The sequence below is a fragment of the Arvicanthis niloticus genome, chromosome 12 (assembly GCF_011762505.2).
Source record: "Arvicanthis niloticus isolate mArvNil1 chromosome 12, mArvNil1.pat.X, whole genome shotgun sequence".
Taxonomy (NCBI): Eukaryota; Metazoa; Chordata; class Mammalia; order Rodentia; family Muridae; genus Arvicanthis; species Arvicanthis niloticus.
Genome location: NC_047669.1, coordinates 3,068,521 through 3,085,947, shown reverse-complemented (window position 1 = coordinate 3,085,947; position 17,427 = coordinate 3,068,521). Strand labels below are relative to the sequence as shown.

Genomic DNA, 17,427 nt, shown 5'->3' with positions numbered 1-17,427 from the left:
ATTCAAAATTAATTTTCATTATAAAACGTAGGTTAAATCTGGAAGTCCCCTGGCTGTTGTATCTTTCTACATAGGTTGTGGGTAGTGGTGAGTTCTGGTCTGGTCTGGTGGCCCCATGCATGTCGTCTTTCACTTCCTTCATTTCCCATTACAGGCCAGAGAACAGTTGGTGGGTTTTTGTTATTGTTTTTATGGTTTTGTGCAATTCCTGCCTGTAGATACCAGGGTAGTGCACAGACCTATAAACTTCTGCCTTTTACTAAAGAGGATAAAGAGAGTAATTAAAATGTATGTGTATGAGTTATAGTAAGTTGGTGCTCAGCTCAGATCGCAGAGATTCAAGACAGCTGCTGCTTGGTCTGTGGGCAGGACCAAAAGCAGATCAAGGAGTTTCTGGTCTGTGGCCATATGCCTCTTTCCCCTGCAGGCCAACCCCAGTGCTGATCTGTATTATACAGCCTTCAGTGACCCCCTCTACCTGACCATGTTCAAGATGCTTCGAGATACTCTGTACTACATGAAAGGTAAGCGTTGGTGGATATGGGTGTGAGCAGAGGATGGGCTCCCTTACCATTCTTACAGGCTGATTGATGCCTGTTGATGCCAACTTAAAAATCACATGTGGAAGCCAGCTGTGGCTCATGTGCTTATGAGTGTAGGCCTAGCTCCCTGGAATGATGGACTGAGCCCAAGAGTTTGAGAGCAGCCTGGCTAGGCTACATAGCAAGAGCCCTCTATCTCAAAAAACAAAAGACCACATGTGAGCAATAGGATCACAGGACTGAATTTAGAAGAAATAAGGACATTAAAAAAAAAAAAAATCTGTCCCTGATGTTAATACTGCCAATGTTGGCTAAGAGTTGAGTTTATCTCCTAATATGTTTTCTACACACCCTGTTATCATTGCCCTGTACATATAGTTTTACTCTGTAGACCTGGCTTGCCTTGAACTCAGAAATCTGCCTGCCTCTGCCTCCCAAGTGCTAGATTAAAGGTGTGTGCCACCACTGCCCAGCAGTTTTACATAATTGATTTTAGATATTCTAGAAAAAAAAGGTATTTGCTTTGTGGCTTTTAACTCAGAGTCAATATAGCTTAATAATTTTTCATGTACACTCAAATTATCATATCCTCCCAATTTCTCATATGATTGTCTCATGCTGTTTCTTCATAGAATTAAATGTTCTTCTTAAATACGTTTTGATGACTACATAGTATTCCAAATATACACTGTAATTTAGTTAACTAGTTCTATCTTTTTTTTTTTTTTTTTCCGAGACAGAGTTTCTCTGTGTAGTCCTGGCTGTCCTGGACTCACTCTGTAGACCAGGCTGGCCTCGAACTCAGAAATCCGCCTGCCTCTGCCTCCCAAGTGCTGGGATTAAAGGCGTGCGCCACCACGCCCGGCAGTTAACTAGTTCTAGGCTAAAGAATTAGGTGTGCCACTGAGAAACAGTCTTCTAGGGTCCTAGCAGCAGAGGTTTGGGCTTACTGAGGAATTGCTCCAGGATGGCCAGCCCAGCTGATGTCCTGGAGTCCTCTGCCCCATCGAGTTGTCAGTGGCCTGAGCAATGCTCATCACAGGGGCTCTAAAGTGGTCAAGCCTAAGGATGGGAATTTGGAAAGTCTCTAATCTTTGAATACTCCAAAGACCCATGGAATTAGCTTCTATTTGCAACTAACCAACTGTTCTTCTAATAACTTACGTTATAACTTATGTTGTCTTAACTGGTCACTATTAGACTGATACATCATTAAGTATTTCCTGTTGTCAACTGAATATCCCATTTGATGATACCCTTTATTTCATGTGTTTGCAGTTCAGTTTTTGACTGCTGAAACGGTATAGCTCAGTGGTAGAGCACTGGCTACAAGTGTGGGCACCTGGATACATTTCCAGCACCACCAAAACCAAACAAAAACAACCCAAAAGCCTAGGTTAGGTCTGCCTTACTAGGAGAACTCTTTTCCTCTGACCAACAAAGTGTTTGCTTTTGGAGAACTATGATATAGCTGGTTCATGCTTAGTCCTCCAGGCAATCTTAGAACCACAGGAGACAGCTTCAGAGGTCACCTCTGTTTCTTTTGAGAGGGAACATCCTTTGACATTGGCACCAGCTGCCTGTGTTGTTTAATGCTATTTCCATCTGTGACTGTCCCCCACCCCATCCCAAACTTTCTTTCCCACAGACCTGCCCACCTCCTTTGTGAAAGAGATCCATGATTTTGTGTTGGAGCAGTTCAATATGAGCCAAGGGGAGCTCCAAAAGATCCTGCATGATGCAGACAGGATCCACAGTGAGATGAGCCCACTCAAACTTCGCTGCCAAGCAAATGCTGCCTGCGTGGACCTCATGGTGTGGGCTGTGAAGGATGAGCAGGGTGAGCCCCAACTTCCTCCTTGCATCCAGTGAGCCCTAGGCCCACTCTAGGATCTTCCTGTGTTTTTCTAAAGTAACTTGTAGAACTCTTGGTCCAGGCATTTGCTGTTGGATCCTGCAGTGTGAGGCAGTGGACCTGGGAGAAGGGGGAAGCCCAAGGCCGCTGGGCCTGTGCATTCTTTCTGCCTTTTTTTTTTTTTTTATGGTACTTTAGAATTTGCTCTGGAGAGGTAGAAGTTCATAACTGGAGGGTGAGAGGCTGGGAAACATTTTTGTAGAGTAGAACACTGAGACAAAAGGGGTCCCAGCCAGCAGAGAAAACACAGTAGAAACACATCATTGAGGTGCCTGCTTCAAAAGTCCTGATGCTACCTGTCACTGTTAATACCTGCAGCAGGCATTTCTGTGGGACTTAACCGAGTCCTTTGATTAGTCAATAAGAGCATATGTTCTCAGTGTTGGGCTTTGGTGATCATTTGTATCTGCTTCTGATCTTAAATTAAGGTGCAGAAAACCTTTGCATCAAGCTGTCTGAAAAGCTGCAGTCCAAGACATCCAGCAAGGTCATCATTGCCCATTTGCCCTTGCTGATCTGCTGCCTGCAGGTCAGTCCTAATGACACCTGAGATACTCACTTCCCATTCACAGGGGGCCCTCACCTTAGTGTTGCTCAGGCTGTCACTGATTCTCCAGTATCAAACAAGAGACAAGTTCTCCTTTAAAAAGTCTGAGTAGAGCTTGCTGTATCTAAGCATAAGCTGCTCCATATAGGGCAAGTGGTATTCAAGAGCTATGTGCCTTAAAGAGGACCCGGGGTCCAGTCAAGGCCAGCAGGTGAGTTGTTGACACACACCACAGAGCCTCACAAAAAAATACCCTCATCATAGTGCTTAGTTCTGTGTGGCTAAGGCTCCCTCTCTGGTTTAGATCCATTGACTCCACACATGCCATTACTTAACAGCCTACTCTGTGTGTGTGTGTGTGTGTGTGTGTGTGTGTGTGTGTGTGTGTGTACAAGATAGATAGATAGATAGATAGATAGATAGATAGATAGATAGATAGATAGATAGATAGTGTTGCCTTGACTGGTGAAGAATGAGCACTATGACTACTTGGAACATTTTGGTGAGACTTGGACGTCAGAAGGGTTAAGCATCCCAGGGCCTTGTAGACGGGTCTTTCCAGACAGTGTGGTGACTTGATGTTGTGTTGCAGGGTCTGGGTCGCCTGTGTGAAAGGTTCCCAGTGGTAGTCCACTCAGTGACACCATCTTTGAGAGACTTTCTGGTAATTCCATCTCCAGTGCTGGTGAAACTCTACAAGTACCACAGTCAGTACCACACAGGTAACAGCTCTCATCTTTGGCATTCAGGGCTTCTGTGTCCTCAAGTTCTGCGCCTGCACTGGTCTGTGCCCATTCCTCCTCTACATCTTTCCTTCTGTCTTCCTCTACAGAGCCCCCACTCCTGAGGTTTCTCTGCCTCCCACTGAAGGCCCCTTGTAATCTTGTGTTTTGTTTTTGTTTTGTTGGTTTGCTTTAGTTTGGTTTTGGAATTTTCTCTTGAGAAAGTAACTGGCAGCTTACATGCCTCAGATTGAGCTAGAAGTTTCCTATACACTGCCACATAGGAGGACACAGGCTGCCAACAGAGCTTCTCATATAATAGTAATTAGAGTAGATTAAATGGCTTCCTGGGCATGAGGCACTAATGCAGTTAATGCCATGCATAGTTACATTGGCATCTTTTCCCTTCAGATGAGGAAACCCAAACTCGGTAAGCAGAAGACTTCCCCTGGTCCTTACAGTAAAGACATACAGACAGAAAAGAACAAAAACATTCTTGATTTATAATTGTTATGTTTTCTAGCTTAGGAAACTATTTTTTGAATCAGTCATTATAACTTAGTTAATGAATAGTACAGATATTTAAGGTTGGACTTCATATCTCGAAGGCTTCTGTCAAATGCTCTCCGACCCCAAACCACACTTTTGCCTGCTCTGTGTACTGTGTAGTGTACCTCCCAGGAAAGGCTGTGCCTTGCTGGGCATCAGAGCTGCATTCATGTGCACAGCTGTCAGTTGCTGTTGTTGATTGACACAGGGTCTCTGTACACATAACCATGGCTGTCTTGGGACTTGGTATGTAGACCAGGCTGGCCTCAAATTTACAGAGATCTGCTTGCCTCTGCCTCTGGAGTCTTGGGACCAAAGATATGTGCTGGATTTGTCACTTTTTAAAATGGTTCATTAAAAAATCGCTGAGTTACCAGTTAATACTTTATAACTCGCTTGTCCTTTTATTTAAACCTGTTCCTTCACCCTTCCTGTTGGTCTTGGGATCTTGATTCTAAAATGTTTGGTCTGGTCAGTTAGCCAAGTTGCATGTCTTTAAGGAGGCAAGCCTAGTCCTACATAGTAAGCTCCAAGCAAACCAGGAAGGAAGAAGGAAGGGAGGGAGGGAGGGAGGAAGGAGGGGGGAGAGAAAGAGGGAAAAGAAAGAAAGCCTGTAGGTAAGGTATGTGGTCAGATAGTTTTGAGTCCTTACTTCTGCAAGCTAAAGCTGACTGACTAGCTTGTTATCTTAGTCGTACACAGTGAAGGCAAAGAAAGTGAAGGCTGAATCAGACACAATTTGAACTTTTACTTTTAGTTGCTGGCAGTGATATAAAAATTAGTGTCACCAATGAGCATTCCGAGTCAACTCTGAATGTCTTGCCGGGCAAGAAAAACCAGCCATCCATGTATGAGCAGCTTCGGGACATCGCCATTGACAACATCTGCAGGTGGGAGTCGGGGCAGGGGGTACAGGCTTGATATGAAAGGAGTGGATTTATCCTCTTTTATTTAAAGCTTGTTTCTATTTATTGTATATTTATAAAAAGAGGAGTTTTGTTTTTATTTTTTTAAATAAAGCTGTCTTCCTTTTCTTGGTCTGAAAAAATCAAAATGTTTATTCAAGAAAATTAGTAATATATTTAAAAGGATTGATCCCGTCTTCCAAAGTAACATGTAATTGTATTTTTTCTGTATAATATTTGACGTAAGTCAGAGGTTTTTGCTGTTGTTTTAAATACTATTAAGTTTCTATCCTGTGGAGGCTTTTCATTCTCTTGTTTTGCCAATTTGAGAACCAAATGCTTTCTGGTTTGTATGAAAGTGTGTCCTCCTTTCAATTCTGGCTTCTCATTCTCAAAAAGCAAATTGAGACAATAGCTCAACATGCTTTAAGAGCCAAATAGATGTGCATGCAAGACACACCTCAGAAATATTGGGTGTTTTTAGGGGCTTTTAAATATTCCCATTCTCTCTGTAGCCAAGCGTTTCTCCTTAATAAAAGACACTTGGTAGGCAGCCGGGGAGCTTAATGGCAGAGCATGTGTTTTGCATTTGTGAGACGTTGGAGTTAATGGGAATCCATAATGTCCTTCAGCGATCTGGGACTCATCTGTCCTGAGTCAGCTGGTAAAAGAAGTGTGAAATTGGAGCTAGCTGGGATACTTTATTCTGGAAGAAGCTGTTCCTTCCAAACAAGCAAAGTGATTTAAGTTCTTGTTTCCAGAAGAAATATTATCAAGTGGGCAAATCTGCTGTAAATCTTCAAATTCATTCTTTGGAATGACTTTCATTCAGATTTCTAGAGTAGAAACTTCAGAGCTGCTATTTAGAATGTTGTAGAGTTCAGCAAGGAAGAAAGCAAGCAGAAGACAAATCATGTCACCGTCTTAATACTTAGTATCATGTGGGTTTTCTGCTGCACAGGTGCCTAAAGGCTGGCCTCACCGTGGACCCTGTGATAGTGGAGGCCTTCCTGGCCAGCCTCTCCAACCGGCTCTATATCTCCCAGGAGAGTGACAAGTAGGTGTCTGTATTTGGGAAGTAGACTCTTCTGCTTTGCTCACCACTGTGTGTGTGTGTGTGTGTGTGTGTGTGTGTGTGTGTGTGTACATGTACATGCCTCCCCTGCTCACAGTGTAGCCATGCATTGGGTCTGCTGAGGGTTCGGGGTCAGTCTTGGATGACAGTGCTGGAGTTATAGTCTTTTTTTTTTTTTTTTTTTTTTTTTTGGTTTTTCGAGACAAAGTTTCTCTGTGTAGCCCTGGCTGTCCTGGAACTCACTCTGTAGACCAGGCTGGCCCCGAATTCAGAAATCCACCTCCCTCTGCCTCCCAAGTGCTAGGACTAAAGGTGTGCACCACCGCTGCCCCGTGTCTTTTTTTTTTTTTTTTTTTTTTTTAAGATTTTATGTATATGAGAACACTGTAGCTGTCTTTTTTTAAATTTAATTTAATTTAATTTTATATGAGTACACTGTAGCTGTCTTCAGATCCCATTACAGATGGTTGTGAGCCACATGTGGTTGCTGGGAATTGAACTCAGGACCTCTGGAAGAGCAATCAGTACTCTTAACCACTGAGCCCTCTCTCCAGCCTGGTGTTATAGTCTTGGCCTCTGTCTCTGAATGTGGTAGGAGACCACGGTGGCTCCTTCAGAGGAATGCTTCTTCCAGGCAGTGGGGACATCCGCTCTTTGGATTTTGTTTCGCCACTGCCTGCCTCAGAGCTTTCCTTTTGACTTTTTGGTTTTTTTGGTTTTGTTTGTTTTTTTGTTTATCGTTTAAGCTGAGACAGGGTTTCTCTGAGTAGCCCAGGCTGTCCTGGAACAAACTCTGTAGACCAGGCTGGCCTTGAACTCAGATCTACTAGCCTCTGCCCCCTGGGTGCTAGGGATTAAAGGCTCGTTCCACCACTCGGACTCTGAGAGCTTTTCTTCCCTCTTGTAGGGATGCTCACTTGATTCCTGACCACACCATCCGTGCCTTGGGACACATCGCGGTGGCTCTGAGGGACACCCCAAAGGTCATGGAGCCAATTCTGCAGATCCTGCAGCAGAAGTTCTGCCAGCCCCCCTCACCCCTGGATGTGCTCATCATCGACCAGCTGGGCTGCCTGGTCATCACTGGAAACGTAAGGAAAAGCCCTGCAGTCAGGCAGAGCTGGAGACCTTTGGTTATAGCGAGTATAAAATTACACTATTCATGTATCTTGAAACTGATCTAAATTCTCACAATGATTTCAACACTGTATGCTGAGAATAGTATAATCAGTGGTTTTATGGGTCTTAGGAAAAGAAATTTTAGCTAAATTCTTACCAGTGTAGCTAGCATAAAATAGGGTCTAAATAAGAACTACTTCTCTTTTGATTTTGATTTGGAGTTTTTTAGAGCTCTAGAAATGGATCCTTAGCCAAACAGTATTACACATGCCTGTAGTCCCAGCATCTGAGATGCAGAGGCCAAAGGATTAGGAATTCATACCCATTCTTTGCTATATATAAGACCCTGTCTCAAAAAAACAGAGGACTAAAACTGTTGCTCCGTGGTTAGAAGCACACACTGCCCTTGTGGAAGGCCCACATTCAGTGCTAAGCTCCCATTATCAGGTGACCCAGGGCCTCATCTGGCCTCAGGTCTAGGAGGTGTGATGCTGACTTCTGGCCTCAAGGAACCTGCACTCACATGTACATACTCCCATGCAGACACCCACATATCCACATAATTTTAAATAGAATCTTAAATCTGGACATGTTAGTGCACACCTTTAATTCCAACACTTGGTAGGTAGAGGCAAGAATATCTCTGTGAGTTTGAGGCCAGCCAGGGCTACACAGGGAAATTCTGTCTCAAAAAAAAAAAAAAAAAAAGTTTTAAAACAATAAAATAAATAGGCCAGGCATGGTGTGCACACTTTTAATCCAGCACTTGGGAACCAGAAGCAGGAGGATCTCTGAGTTCAAAGCCAGCCTGCTCTATATGGTGAGTTCTAGTCCAGCCAGGGCTTCATCACAAGACCCTGTATATCAGTCAATCGACAAAGTAAACATGGCTGACAAAGATCACTTAGTAAGTGAAGAGATTTGCTGACAAGACTGGTGACTTGAGTTTGGTCCCCAAACCTGAGTGATGGAAAGAGAAAAGCAGCTCCCACAAGTGTTCCTCTAAGTGCTATGGCACTGAAATATACTCCTGCGTGTGCGTCCTGCATGTGTGCCCTGTACAATCTCTTTGATTATCAGATTCCAGAGTGGGTGATGACAAGCAGGGTCTTCTTCATCTAGGAGTGGCCTCTTGGTGACAGTATCTCTTGCTCTCTTTCAGCAATACATTTATCAGGAAGTGTGGAATCTCTTCCAGCAAATCAGTGTGAAGGCCAGTTCAGTTGTCTATTCGGCCACCAAAGACTATAAAGACCATGGCTACAGGTAATTCTCCTGTACCTTGTTGCTTTAGATCTTGACAGCATTTAACTCTGAGGGAACTTTGAGAATTTGTCTGTGTTTGTCTTCTTACAGAAGCACCATGTGCTATAAATCAATGTACATACAAGGTTACAAGTGAAAACTCACACATGACAGCAGTTCGTTGCTAAACTATCCCTGTGGCCCTCTGCTCCTCTCCCTTCCATGCCATACAAACCCATATTGCACATCTAGGTGACCTGCTTCTTATACCTAAGCAACATGCCAATTACACCTGAGATGTTGCCCTGTGTGTTGCTTTAAACAGCTGTGTGGTACCACATTGTACAGCTGTGTAAGACTAACTGGTCCCTAATTTCATTGTTAGGTAGTTTTCTAGTTTCCATACTAGAAGGTATTACCTTGAATAACTAGTGTAATAGCTGTGTAAAAATGATATGAGTCTGCTTTCCTTATGTTGGATTTTCAAAAGCAGGGGTTTGGGTCTCAGTGCAAAGCAATTGGCTAGCAAGTACAAGGCCCTAGGTTTGGTTCTTAGCACTTAAAAAAAAAAAAAAAAGCATGGGCGCGGACAGGGATGGGGAGGCAGTCAACATTTGGGAACCTGAGAGACTAGACATATCTTTGAGCATTCTGTATATATATAAAGCCCTTGGCAGACTGAGAGATACATTCTGACTTTACTTGGAATGCCTTGAGGAAGAGCCACATCTCTTCATGTTTGAGGGATCTCACATTTCAGCAGAAGCGGGGGGGGGGGGGGGGAAGAGGGAAGATATGAGATTGGTGGAGAGAGAAAGGGCCCTTTGTTGGCATTGCTGTTGTAGGGCAGCAGGCTCCTCTGGTTTTGATTATTAAATACAACTTTCCTCTAAGATCACCCCTATGTTAGTTCAGTGGGAAGCAATGCAGCTGCCTGGCCTCAGTGAATGCTGAGCCTACCTGTGTCTTAGAGCACATCTCCAGTTGTGTGAGTGAATAGAAAGACACATTTGGATCTGTGGCAGCATGACCACATTGAGTGTGCCTAACTCAGTTGGTCTCCATTAAGCTAAGCAGTCATGGGTCTGGTTCCTGCTTTGGTAGGAAAATATATATGTGAAATTTCTTGACCAGTGTGAGCTCCTGGCATTGTTGCACAGGTGCCTTTTATATCTGAAGTTTCCGTGTCTATAGATTTACTGATGGGTAGTAAATGCTGGAACAAAACCATGCACCTATAGTGTCCATGGACAGACCACCTCAACATTCTCAAAACAATAAAATATTTTTCAAGGCTGGGCAAGGTGATACATACTATGACATCAGTACTTAGGAAGCTGAGGCAAGAGAATTGAGAGCTAGAGGCCAGCCTGAGCCCTACCCTTGTGCTACACAGTGAAAGCCTACCTTAAAAAAACAAAAACAAAAAAAAAAAAACAAAAAACAAAAATAAGCCAGGTGGTGGTGGCAAAGGTGGACCTCTGAATTCAGGACAGCCAGGGCTGCACAGAAAAACCTTGTTGAAGAGACGTCAGTCCCAGGGTTGCAGGGAGCACTGGGGGAAGCTGATCACCAGCTGAGATGATGCTTGAGTGCCTTGTGGTTGGGGGGAGAAAAGCAGCTCCAGCAGAGCAAGCAGTCTGTGACTAAGTAATTGTGCAGTCAGATATTCAGTAGGCTTTTAGCATTCAGAGGGCAGTACTTAGTCAAGAGGCCATCGTCATTTATTCCCTGTTGGTGTCTGTGGAAGTGGCCCATGCATGGTGAGGCAGGCCAGTGTTTCTCCCTGCAGTGCCCCCTGCGTCACTGAGGTCTGCAGCAAACGTGACTTTGTTCTCTTCTTTAGACACTGCTCCCTAGCAGTGATCAATGCCCTGGCCAACATCGCAGCCAACATTCAGGAGGAGCATCTTGTGGATGAGCTGTTGATGAACCTGCTGGAGCTGTTTGTGCAGCTGGGGCTGGAGGGGAAAAGAGCAAGTGAGAGGGCCAGTGAGAAGGGGCCCGCCCTGAAGGTAGGAAGGAAGTGCATTTCGAGGAACTACCTTGGTTGAAATATGGTGCTTTCTTGTTAAATTATTTACGTTTTAAATGTATTCTGTTTTTGGTTCTTGGGCTGAAACCGAGATTTGACATATGCTAGCACCACTGACTCACACCCTCCACCTGTTAGATGGCATAAGAGAAAGGGAAGGGGTTTTCACCCAAGGATACTGGTTAGGGAAGAAGATGGCCTCCTCACAACATTGAATCTGGCCTGTGTCACCCTAGATGACATCAAAACAGCAGCAGCAAGCATGGGTTTCTCTGTGGACAGCTCTCCCTGGGTTGCTCATCAGGAAGTAGGTGTTGATGGTGTCCTGGGCCTGAGCCTATGCTAAGGAGGACCTTAGATGCCCGTCATTGGAACATAAGGGATGCCAGCTTTTATCTGATACCACACTGTCATAGAATGGCAGGTCCACAGGAACAGACAGAATGTTACCTTTTAAATGCTCAAGTTGGTTATTTGGGGGTGTTTAAGACAGGGGACACCCCTTACCATATCATCTCCCATTAACACTTGAGCCCTCTCCCACATTTCCAGTTTCATGCTTACATTATTTCTCCCTTGCCCTTTCCCAGTCGCTTTCCACTGCTGTGCTTAGTACTGTCATAAGTCAGGCTCAGCCACTTAGTATAAAGAACCAGGCTGTCACTATTGTAGGCTTTCCAGGCCCAAGACAGTTCCTGTTGCAACAACTCAGTTTTTCAGCAGCTATAGCCAGTGTGCAAGAAACAGGTAATGGTTAGGATTTGGCCCCTGGGCTTCAGTGTCCGGGCTATTGTTCTGGGTGAGTGATTAAGCAAATGAGGGAACATCTCTCTCCATGAGAGGCTTTGTGGGAGTATAGAACAGGGCAGCTCAGCAAGGAGCACTTTGAAACTAGGCTGGTCAGAAATGCCTTACAGAGGAATGTCTGAGTTGACATGTCCGTGGAATCTTTCCTGTGAACAGGAGTAGCTGATGAAAAAAAACAAACAGACAAAAAAAAAAAAAAACAAAACAAACAAACAACAAAAAAAAAAAAACCTGCTTAAGACCTTGTCCATAATTTGTCCTTGTTCTTCTGGACCCTACCAACACATATCTGCTGATCAGTTTATCAAGCCTCCCAGGATGGTGACTTTCTCAGTTCTCAGGAGAGACTGTCCCCTACAGTCAGCAGAGGCTTAAGTGTCAGGGTGATAGGGGAAAACTGCTGGTGACAAAGGGAGATACTAAACACCTGAGGAAGTGGTGTCAGCATATCCAGAACCTTCTCTCCCACAAGAAATCAGCACTAGTGCCCAGTTGACCTACTGGGACCTGTGGCCACTTCTATCTGCTTCCTCTTGCCACTCATTTTTATAGAATTTCAAGACTTCTAGAATGTAATGCTTATTCAGAGGCGAGAAGAGCAATATCAGGATTCCCTTCTATCCTAAATACAAAGGTGGGATCCTGTTCTTTGTAGAGTACTGTTAACCAGCAAGTATTCACTGAAGAGGAACTTCTGGAGTGAGGGAACCTGTAGAAGCATAGAGGAAGATGCTGACTCATAACCACTCCTAAGTGTCAGGTGTGAGGGCACATTCCTTTAATCCTAGCTCTCAGGAGTTAGCGTGGATTTCTATGAGTGCAAAGCTAGCCTGCTCTACATAGCAAGTTCTAGGCCAGCTAGGGCTGCACAGTGAGACCCTGTTTCAAAAAGAAAAGCTACACTAAGGCCCATGTAGAGAGTGTCCTATGCTGGAGTCAGCAGTACACATTCTCTCGGGGCTTCCTTGGCTCCCACAAGTGTTTGTTGATGTTTAGCCGCATTTGGGGGCCTAGCTAGAAAATGTAACAATTTAATTATTAAAATGTCCGGGATTTCCTGACTTACAGAAAAGATACAGATGTTGCCAGGTTTTCTCTGCATGCATATGTTACCTGTGTGCAACTGAGTCAGAGGAGGCGCTTAATCCTGACTTGCTTTCATTGGTTTCTGTCAGCACTCTTCTAAGGTGACTACATTTTTTCAGAAAGTTGCCTTCTTAATGACCTTGTCATGATTATTTAGAATTGCCACAATCATAAATTAATGGTTTGTATTGACATTGATGGTGTCTCTGCCACCCCATTAAAGTGATTGTAAGGCTGAGCATTGGCTCAGTGGTAGAGTAGGTGTGGCACGTGCAAGGCTGTGGGCGCAGTCCTCACACCACATGCACAAAACCTGAACCACGCTGCATGGCGGTGAGGTTTATAGTTTAGGTGCTTAGGGTGTAAAAGGTGCTAGAGCCGAATGGTGCACCAGATGAGTGTCATTATGCTCCTGTGTGTATGTCTCATTGCTTTTCTGTATAATTCTGTTGAGATCTTCGTTTGTTAGTAAGAGAAATATGTTTTGCCAGTGATATATTTGGTTTCTCCCTAGGCTTCCAGCAGTGCAGGGAATTTGGGAGTGCTCATTCCTGTAATAGCTGTGGTGAGTATCTTTCTGTCAGAGAACTTAAGTTACAACTACTCATGTTTGCACAAAATCCTTATAAAAATGCTCTTCTAAAATCCCAGTAATTCAGCCAGCCAAAATGGTGCATGCCTTTAATCCAGAACTTGGGAGGCAGAGGTAGGTTGATCTGTTTGTTTGAGGACAGGTCTACATAGTTGAGTTCCAAGACAGCCAGAGCTGTATACTGAGACCCTGTCTCAAACAAACAAACAACAAAAATAAATAAATAAGTGAATGGGATCCCAGGACTCTGAAGATACAGTTGATTCAGTTACAGTGACTTCCAGTGACAACCGTGGGCCACTGTTCCTTCGTGCCTTGCCCAGCCTTCCTCAGCAGGTCCTCCTCAGACCCTCTTCAGTTATTCTTGTACGGTGGCTAGACCTGGCCCTGCTCTCATCCTCTGTTGTCATGCCTGTATTAGTGGCTTTGACTGGCTCTGTGCCTGGCCTCCTTCGGAGGCTTTCTCCTGCAGAGTGGGGCTTCAGCCCTGTCTCTGGGTACAGTGGATGCAAGGTCTGCTTCCTGATGCAGCACACTATGCTAGAGGGCCCATACTTGTCCTGTCCTGTTTTATGCTGTATCTACTGATCTGCAAAACATTTTTTAAAATAATAGACATAAGGTCTTACTGTGTAGCTCTGGTTTTGCCCTAAACTCAATATGTAGACCAGGCTGGCCTCTAACTCAGAGACATTCACCTGCCCATGTTTCCTGAGTGCAGGGATTAAAGGTGTGTGTCACTGTACTTAGTTTCTGAAAATAACTTCTGTGAAGGTTTCCCCATTTTTAGTCATTCCCAGCATCAGTCCTTAGGACCCTATGTTCTCATATTTCTATCTTACTCTTGTTGTCTGCTCATCCCAGGCCTAATAGTTCCAGCCTTGAAAGTGTTGTCGACCTGCCTGGGGGCTGAGGGTCGTAAGGACAGAATGTTAGACAGACAAGTGGAAGGGTGTGTGTGTGTGTGTGTGTGTGTGTGTGTGTGTGTGTTTGAGACACAGACTACAGAGACAATAAGAGGCAGAGATGACAGAGAGAAGGGCAGGGAAGGAAACTGATTGACCAGTTCAGTCTTATTGCATAGCCTCAGTCAGTAGTCTAGAACAGTCTCTGTTTCTCTGTCTCTCTGTGTCTCTGTCTGTCTGTCTGTCTGTCTCTCCCTCCCTCTCTCTCTCTCTCTCTCTGTCTCTCTCTTTCTCTTTCTCTTTCTCTTTCTCTTTCTCTTTCTCACTGCCAAATTATCTCTTTGGCCCTCCATTCAGTTTTATAAATTAATTTTCTAGGGTATGGTGATACACACCTTTTTTTGTTTGTTTGTTTGTTTTTGAGATAAGGTTTCTCCGTATAGCCCTGGCTGTCCTGGAACTCACTCTGTAGACCAGGCTGGCCTCGAACTCAGAAATCCACCTGCCTCTTCCTCCCAAGTGCTGGGATTAAAGGCGTGCACCACCATGCCTGGCATAGTGATATACACCTTTAATCCCAGTACTTGGGAGGAAGAGGCAGGTGGATTTCTGTGAGTTCAAAGCCAGTCTGGTTGACATAGAGAGTTCCAGACCATCCAGAACTACAGAGTAAGATTGTGTCTCAAAATAAAATATAAAATAATAAAATTACATTTTAATTAATTAATTAACATCCTGACGACAGTTTCCCTTCCCTTCTCTCCTCCCAGTCCCTCCACCACCATCCACTCCTTCTCCCTTAATCTTCAGAAAAGGGGAGGCCTCCATTAGATATCAGCCAGCATTGCATAATACGTTGCAGTAAGACTAGGTGTGTTGTCTCCTATTGAGGCTAGATGAGGAAGCTCAGTAGTGGGAAAGGGTCCCAAAGGCGGGCAACAGAGTCAGCCCTGGCCCCGCTGTTAGGAGTCTCACATGAAAACCCAGCTACACAAGTGTCACATAGGCACAGAGGGCCTAAGCCAGTCTCATGCATGCTCTCTGGTTGGCAGTTCAGTCTCTGTGAGTCCTATGGGCCTAGGTTAGTTAATTCTGTAGGTTTTCTTGTGATACCCTTTACCTCTTTGGCTCCTACCATCCTTCTTCCCCCTCTTCCACAGGATTCCCCAAGTTCAGCCTAATGTTTGGCTGTGGGTCTCTGCATCAGTTTCCATCAGTTGCTGGGTGAAGCCTCTCTAATGATTGTTATCCTAGGCTTCTGTCTGCAAATATACCAGAATATCATTAATAGCTAGGGGGTGGGCTCCCTCTCATTGCAAGGTCTCAAGCTGGGCTGGTCATTAGTTTGCCACTTCCTCAAATTCTGCTCCATCTTTACCCCTACACATCTTGTAGGCAGGAGGAATTGTAGGCCAAAGGTTCTGTGACTAGATTAGTATTGCAGTCTCTCCATTGGCTCCACATAAAATTAACTTTTTAGATTAGCATAAGAAGTAATGATTTTGATGGTGGCACTTTCATACGTCTGTGTCATGCTCTGCTCTCATATGTCCCCCTCCCTTGATGGTCTCCCTGCATGTGAACTTCAGGCAGTGAAGTGTTAATACTCACTTAGAGTGTATAAGTTCATTCAAGAACTATCCCAGAGACGCTTGGCTCTGTGAGAACGGCAGTGATAATGAAGCTGCTTGGGAGCACCCGGCTTAGGGTCATGCAGGCCAAGGCTGAGCTGGCAGCTGTTAGTGGGACTCTGTACAGGGTCAGCACAGGCAGCACTGTGATGAATGACATCTCAGAACAAACACTCCCCAAAATCGAAACCTTGTTCTTTGTGTGAATAGAATGAGTATTATTATTTTTAGTTGAACTTAAGAAAAAGGTTTTAATGTAGAGTAAAGCATAGTACTGAGAGAAGAGGGGACACACAGACATAACCAGGAAGTCAGGCACATACTTAATGGCAAAGGAACAGTTCTACACACTCATGGGTGGATGTGGGTTTCCCAGGACTATTGTATTTTTAACAAAAGTTAATGATTATATTACGGGGGAGGAAACAAATATTTGATCTAATTGCTCAACAGAGAGCTAAAGGATCATGGGCCTCTGCATTTGCTCTTTAGTGACCTCTTGTACCTTCTGAGAAAAATTGATTTCCAAAGGTGTGGGCAGAGGGTTGTTTTGGTTTGTTTTTAATATTTAGAATTTTGTACTTTTTGTTGTTGTTTTTTTTTGTTTCATTTTTCAAAGACAAAGATAACTCTGTTTTGGACTTTTAATGCTTCAGAAGGGCGGGTAGATTTGGGGCAGAAAGCTTGGCTCGTGTGTGTCATGCATCTCAGTAACCTGAAGCTGAAGTGAGCTGCCGTGAGGCTGGGCCATGTGGTCATGAGACTCCTTCCTGCTTCCAGAGGTGACCCTTCCCTTCTCACTTTGTAGCTTAGTTCTTCATTGCTTGTGCTGCTAGATCGCTCGTGTTTAAGCATATTGAAGGTGTCTGACACTTAAGAGATCTCATCCGCTCACTTGTTAGACTTGTCCACAGCAGCTTATTAACATGGGTCACTTCCCGGAAGTATTCTTATGTCCCACTGAGCGCAGGTTCATCTCTGTCCCTGGTGGGTTTGTGGCCTTAGGTTATAACCTCATAGACACTTCTGTAAGCTTTAAACTTCTTTCCCATAAAAATACATCTGTGGTTACAATGTGTTCCACGAAAAAACTATCCAGGACCTCCAAGTTAGGAGCACCTTGGTAAGATATTTCTTAAAATAAGAAATACCTGTCTCTTGCTGAACTGGCCCCTGATCTAGAGCTTGTCCAGGCATTACCTCATCACAGCAACCCTGTAAGACCGCTGCTGCTTTATCTCCATCGTACAAATGAGGACAGAAAGATACAGAACCTACTCAACATGTCATAGCTACAAGGCATTGGGTTTGAGCCTAGGCAGCTCAGCTCAGAGCCTGTGCTGTGAACTAATCCTCTACTGCTTGAGAAGTGGTAGGATAATGTCTTTAAGAGGGCATCAGGGGGATGCCAAGTAGATGTGAGTAAGTAGAGAGCATGGAGACCAGAGGGTCCTGCTCTGTGCAGGAGCCCGGAGAACCTAAGCTGGCTGCGGCCTAGGCTGGCTGCAGCTGAGGTAGGGATTAGAAAAAGGGACACACAGCAAAGGGCTGAAGATCTGGAGTGATTTCACCATATAGTCTAGGTTCAACCAATCCTCCTAACCTCAACCTCTGGAATAACTAACATCACAGGGATACACCACATGTCCATCAGCTTTTTAGGGCACAGTGTTGAGATAACTAAGTTTAGGAATGTAAGAAGCAAGAGAAATTACCAACACAATAAAATACATAGAACAAATACTGAAAAAG

General features: G+C 44.4%; 1 protein-coding gene across 4 annotated transcripts in view; it reads left to right on the top strand.

Moving 5' to 3' along the window:
- Positions 1-17,427, top strand: part of Pi4ka (phosphatidylinositol 4-kinase alpha) — a 116,409-nt gene that overhangs the window by 37,047 nt on the left and 61,935 nt on the right. For all 4 annotated transcript variants that reach the window (XM_034515467.2, XM_076942539.1, XM_076942540.1 and 1 more), the window contains exons 10-19: positions 428-524; positions 2,191-2,382; positions 2,886-2,986; positions 3,597-3,726; positions 5,033-5,165; positions 6,142-6,237; positions 7,163-7,346; positions 8,537-8,640; positions 10,466-10,634; positions 13,062-13,112. In XM_034515467.2, the coding sequence (XP_034371358.2) occupies positions 428-524; positions 2,191-2,382; positions 2,886-2,986; positions 3,597-3,726; positions 5,033-5,165; positions 6,142-6,237; positions 7,163-7,346; positions 8,537-8,640; positions 10,466-10,634; positions 13,062-13,112 (1,257 nt within the window). The remainder of the gene's footprint in view (positions 1-427; positions 525-2,190; positions 2,383-2,885; positions 2,987-3,596; positions 3,727-5,032; positions 5,166-6,141; positions 6,238-7,162; positions 7,347-8,536; positions 8,641-10,465; positions 10,635-13,061; positions 13,113-17,427) is intronic.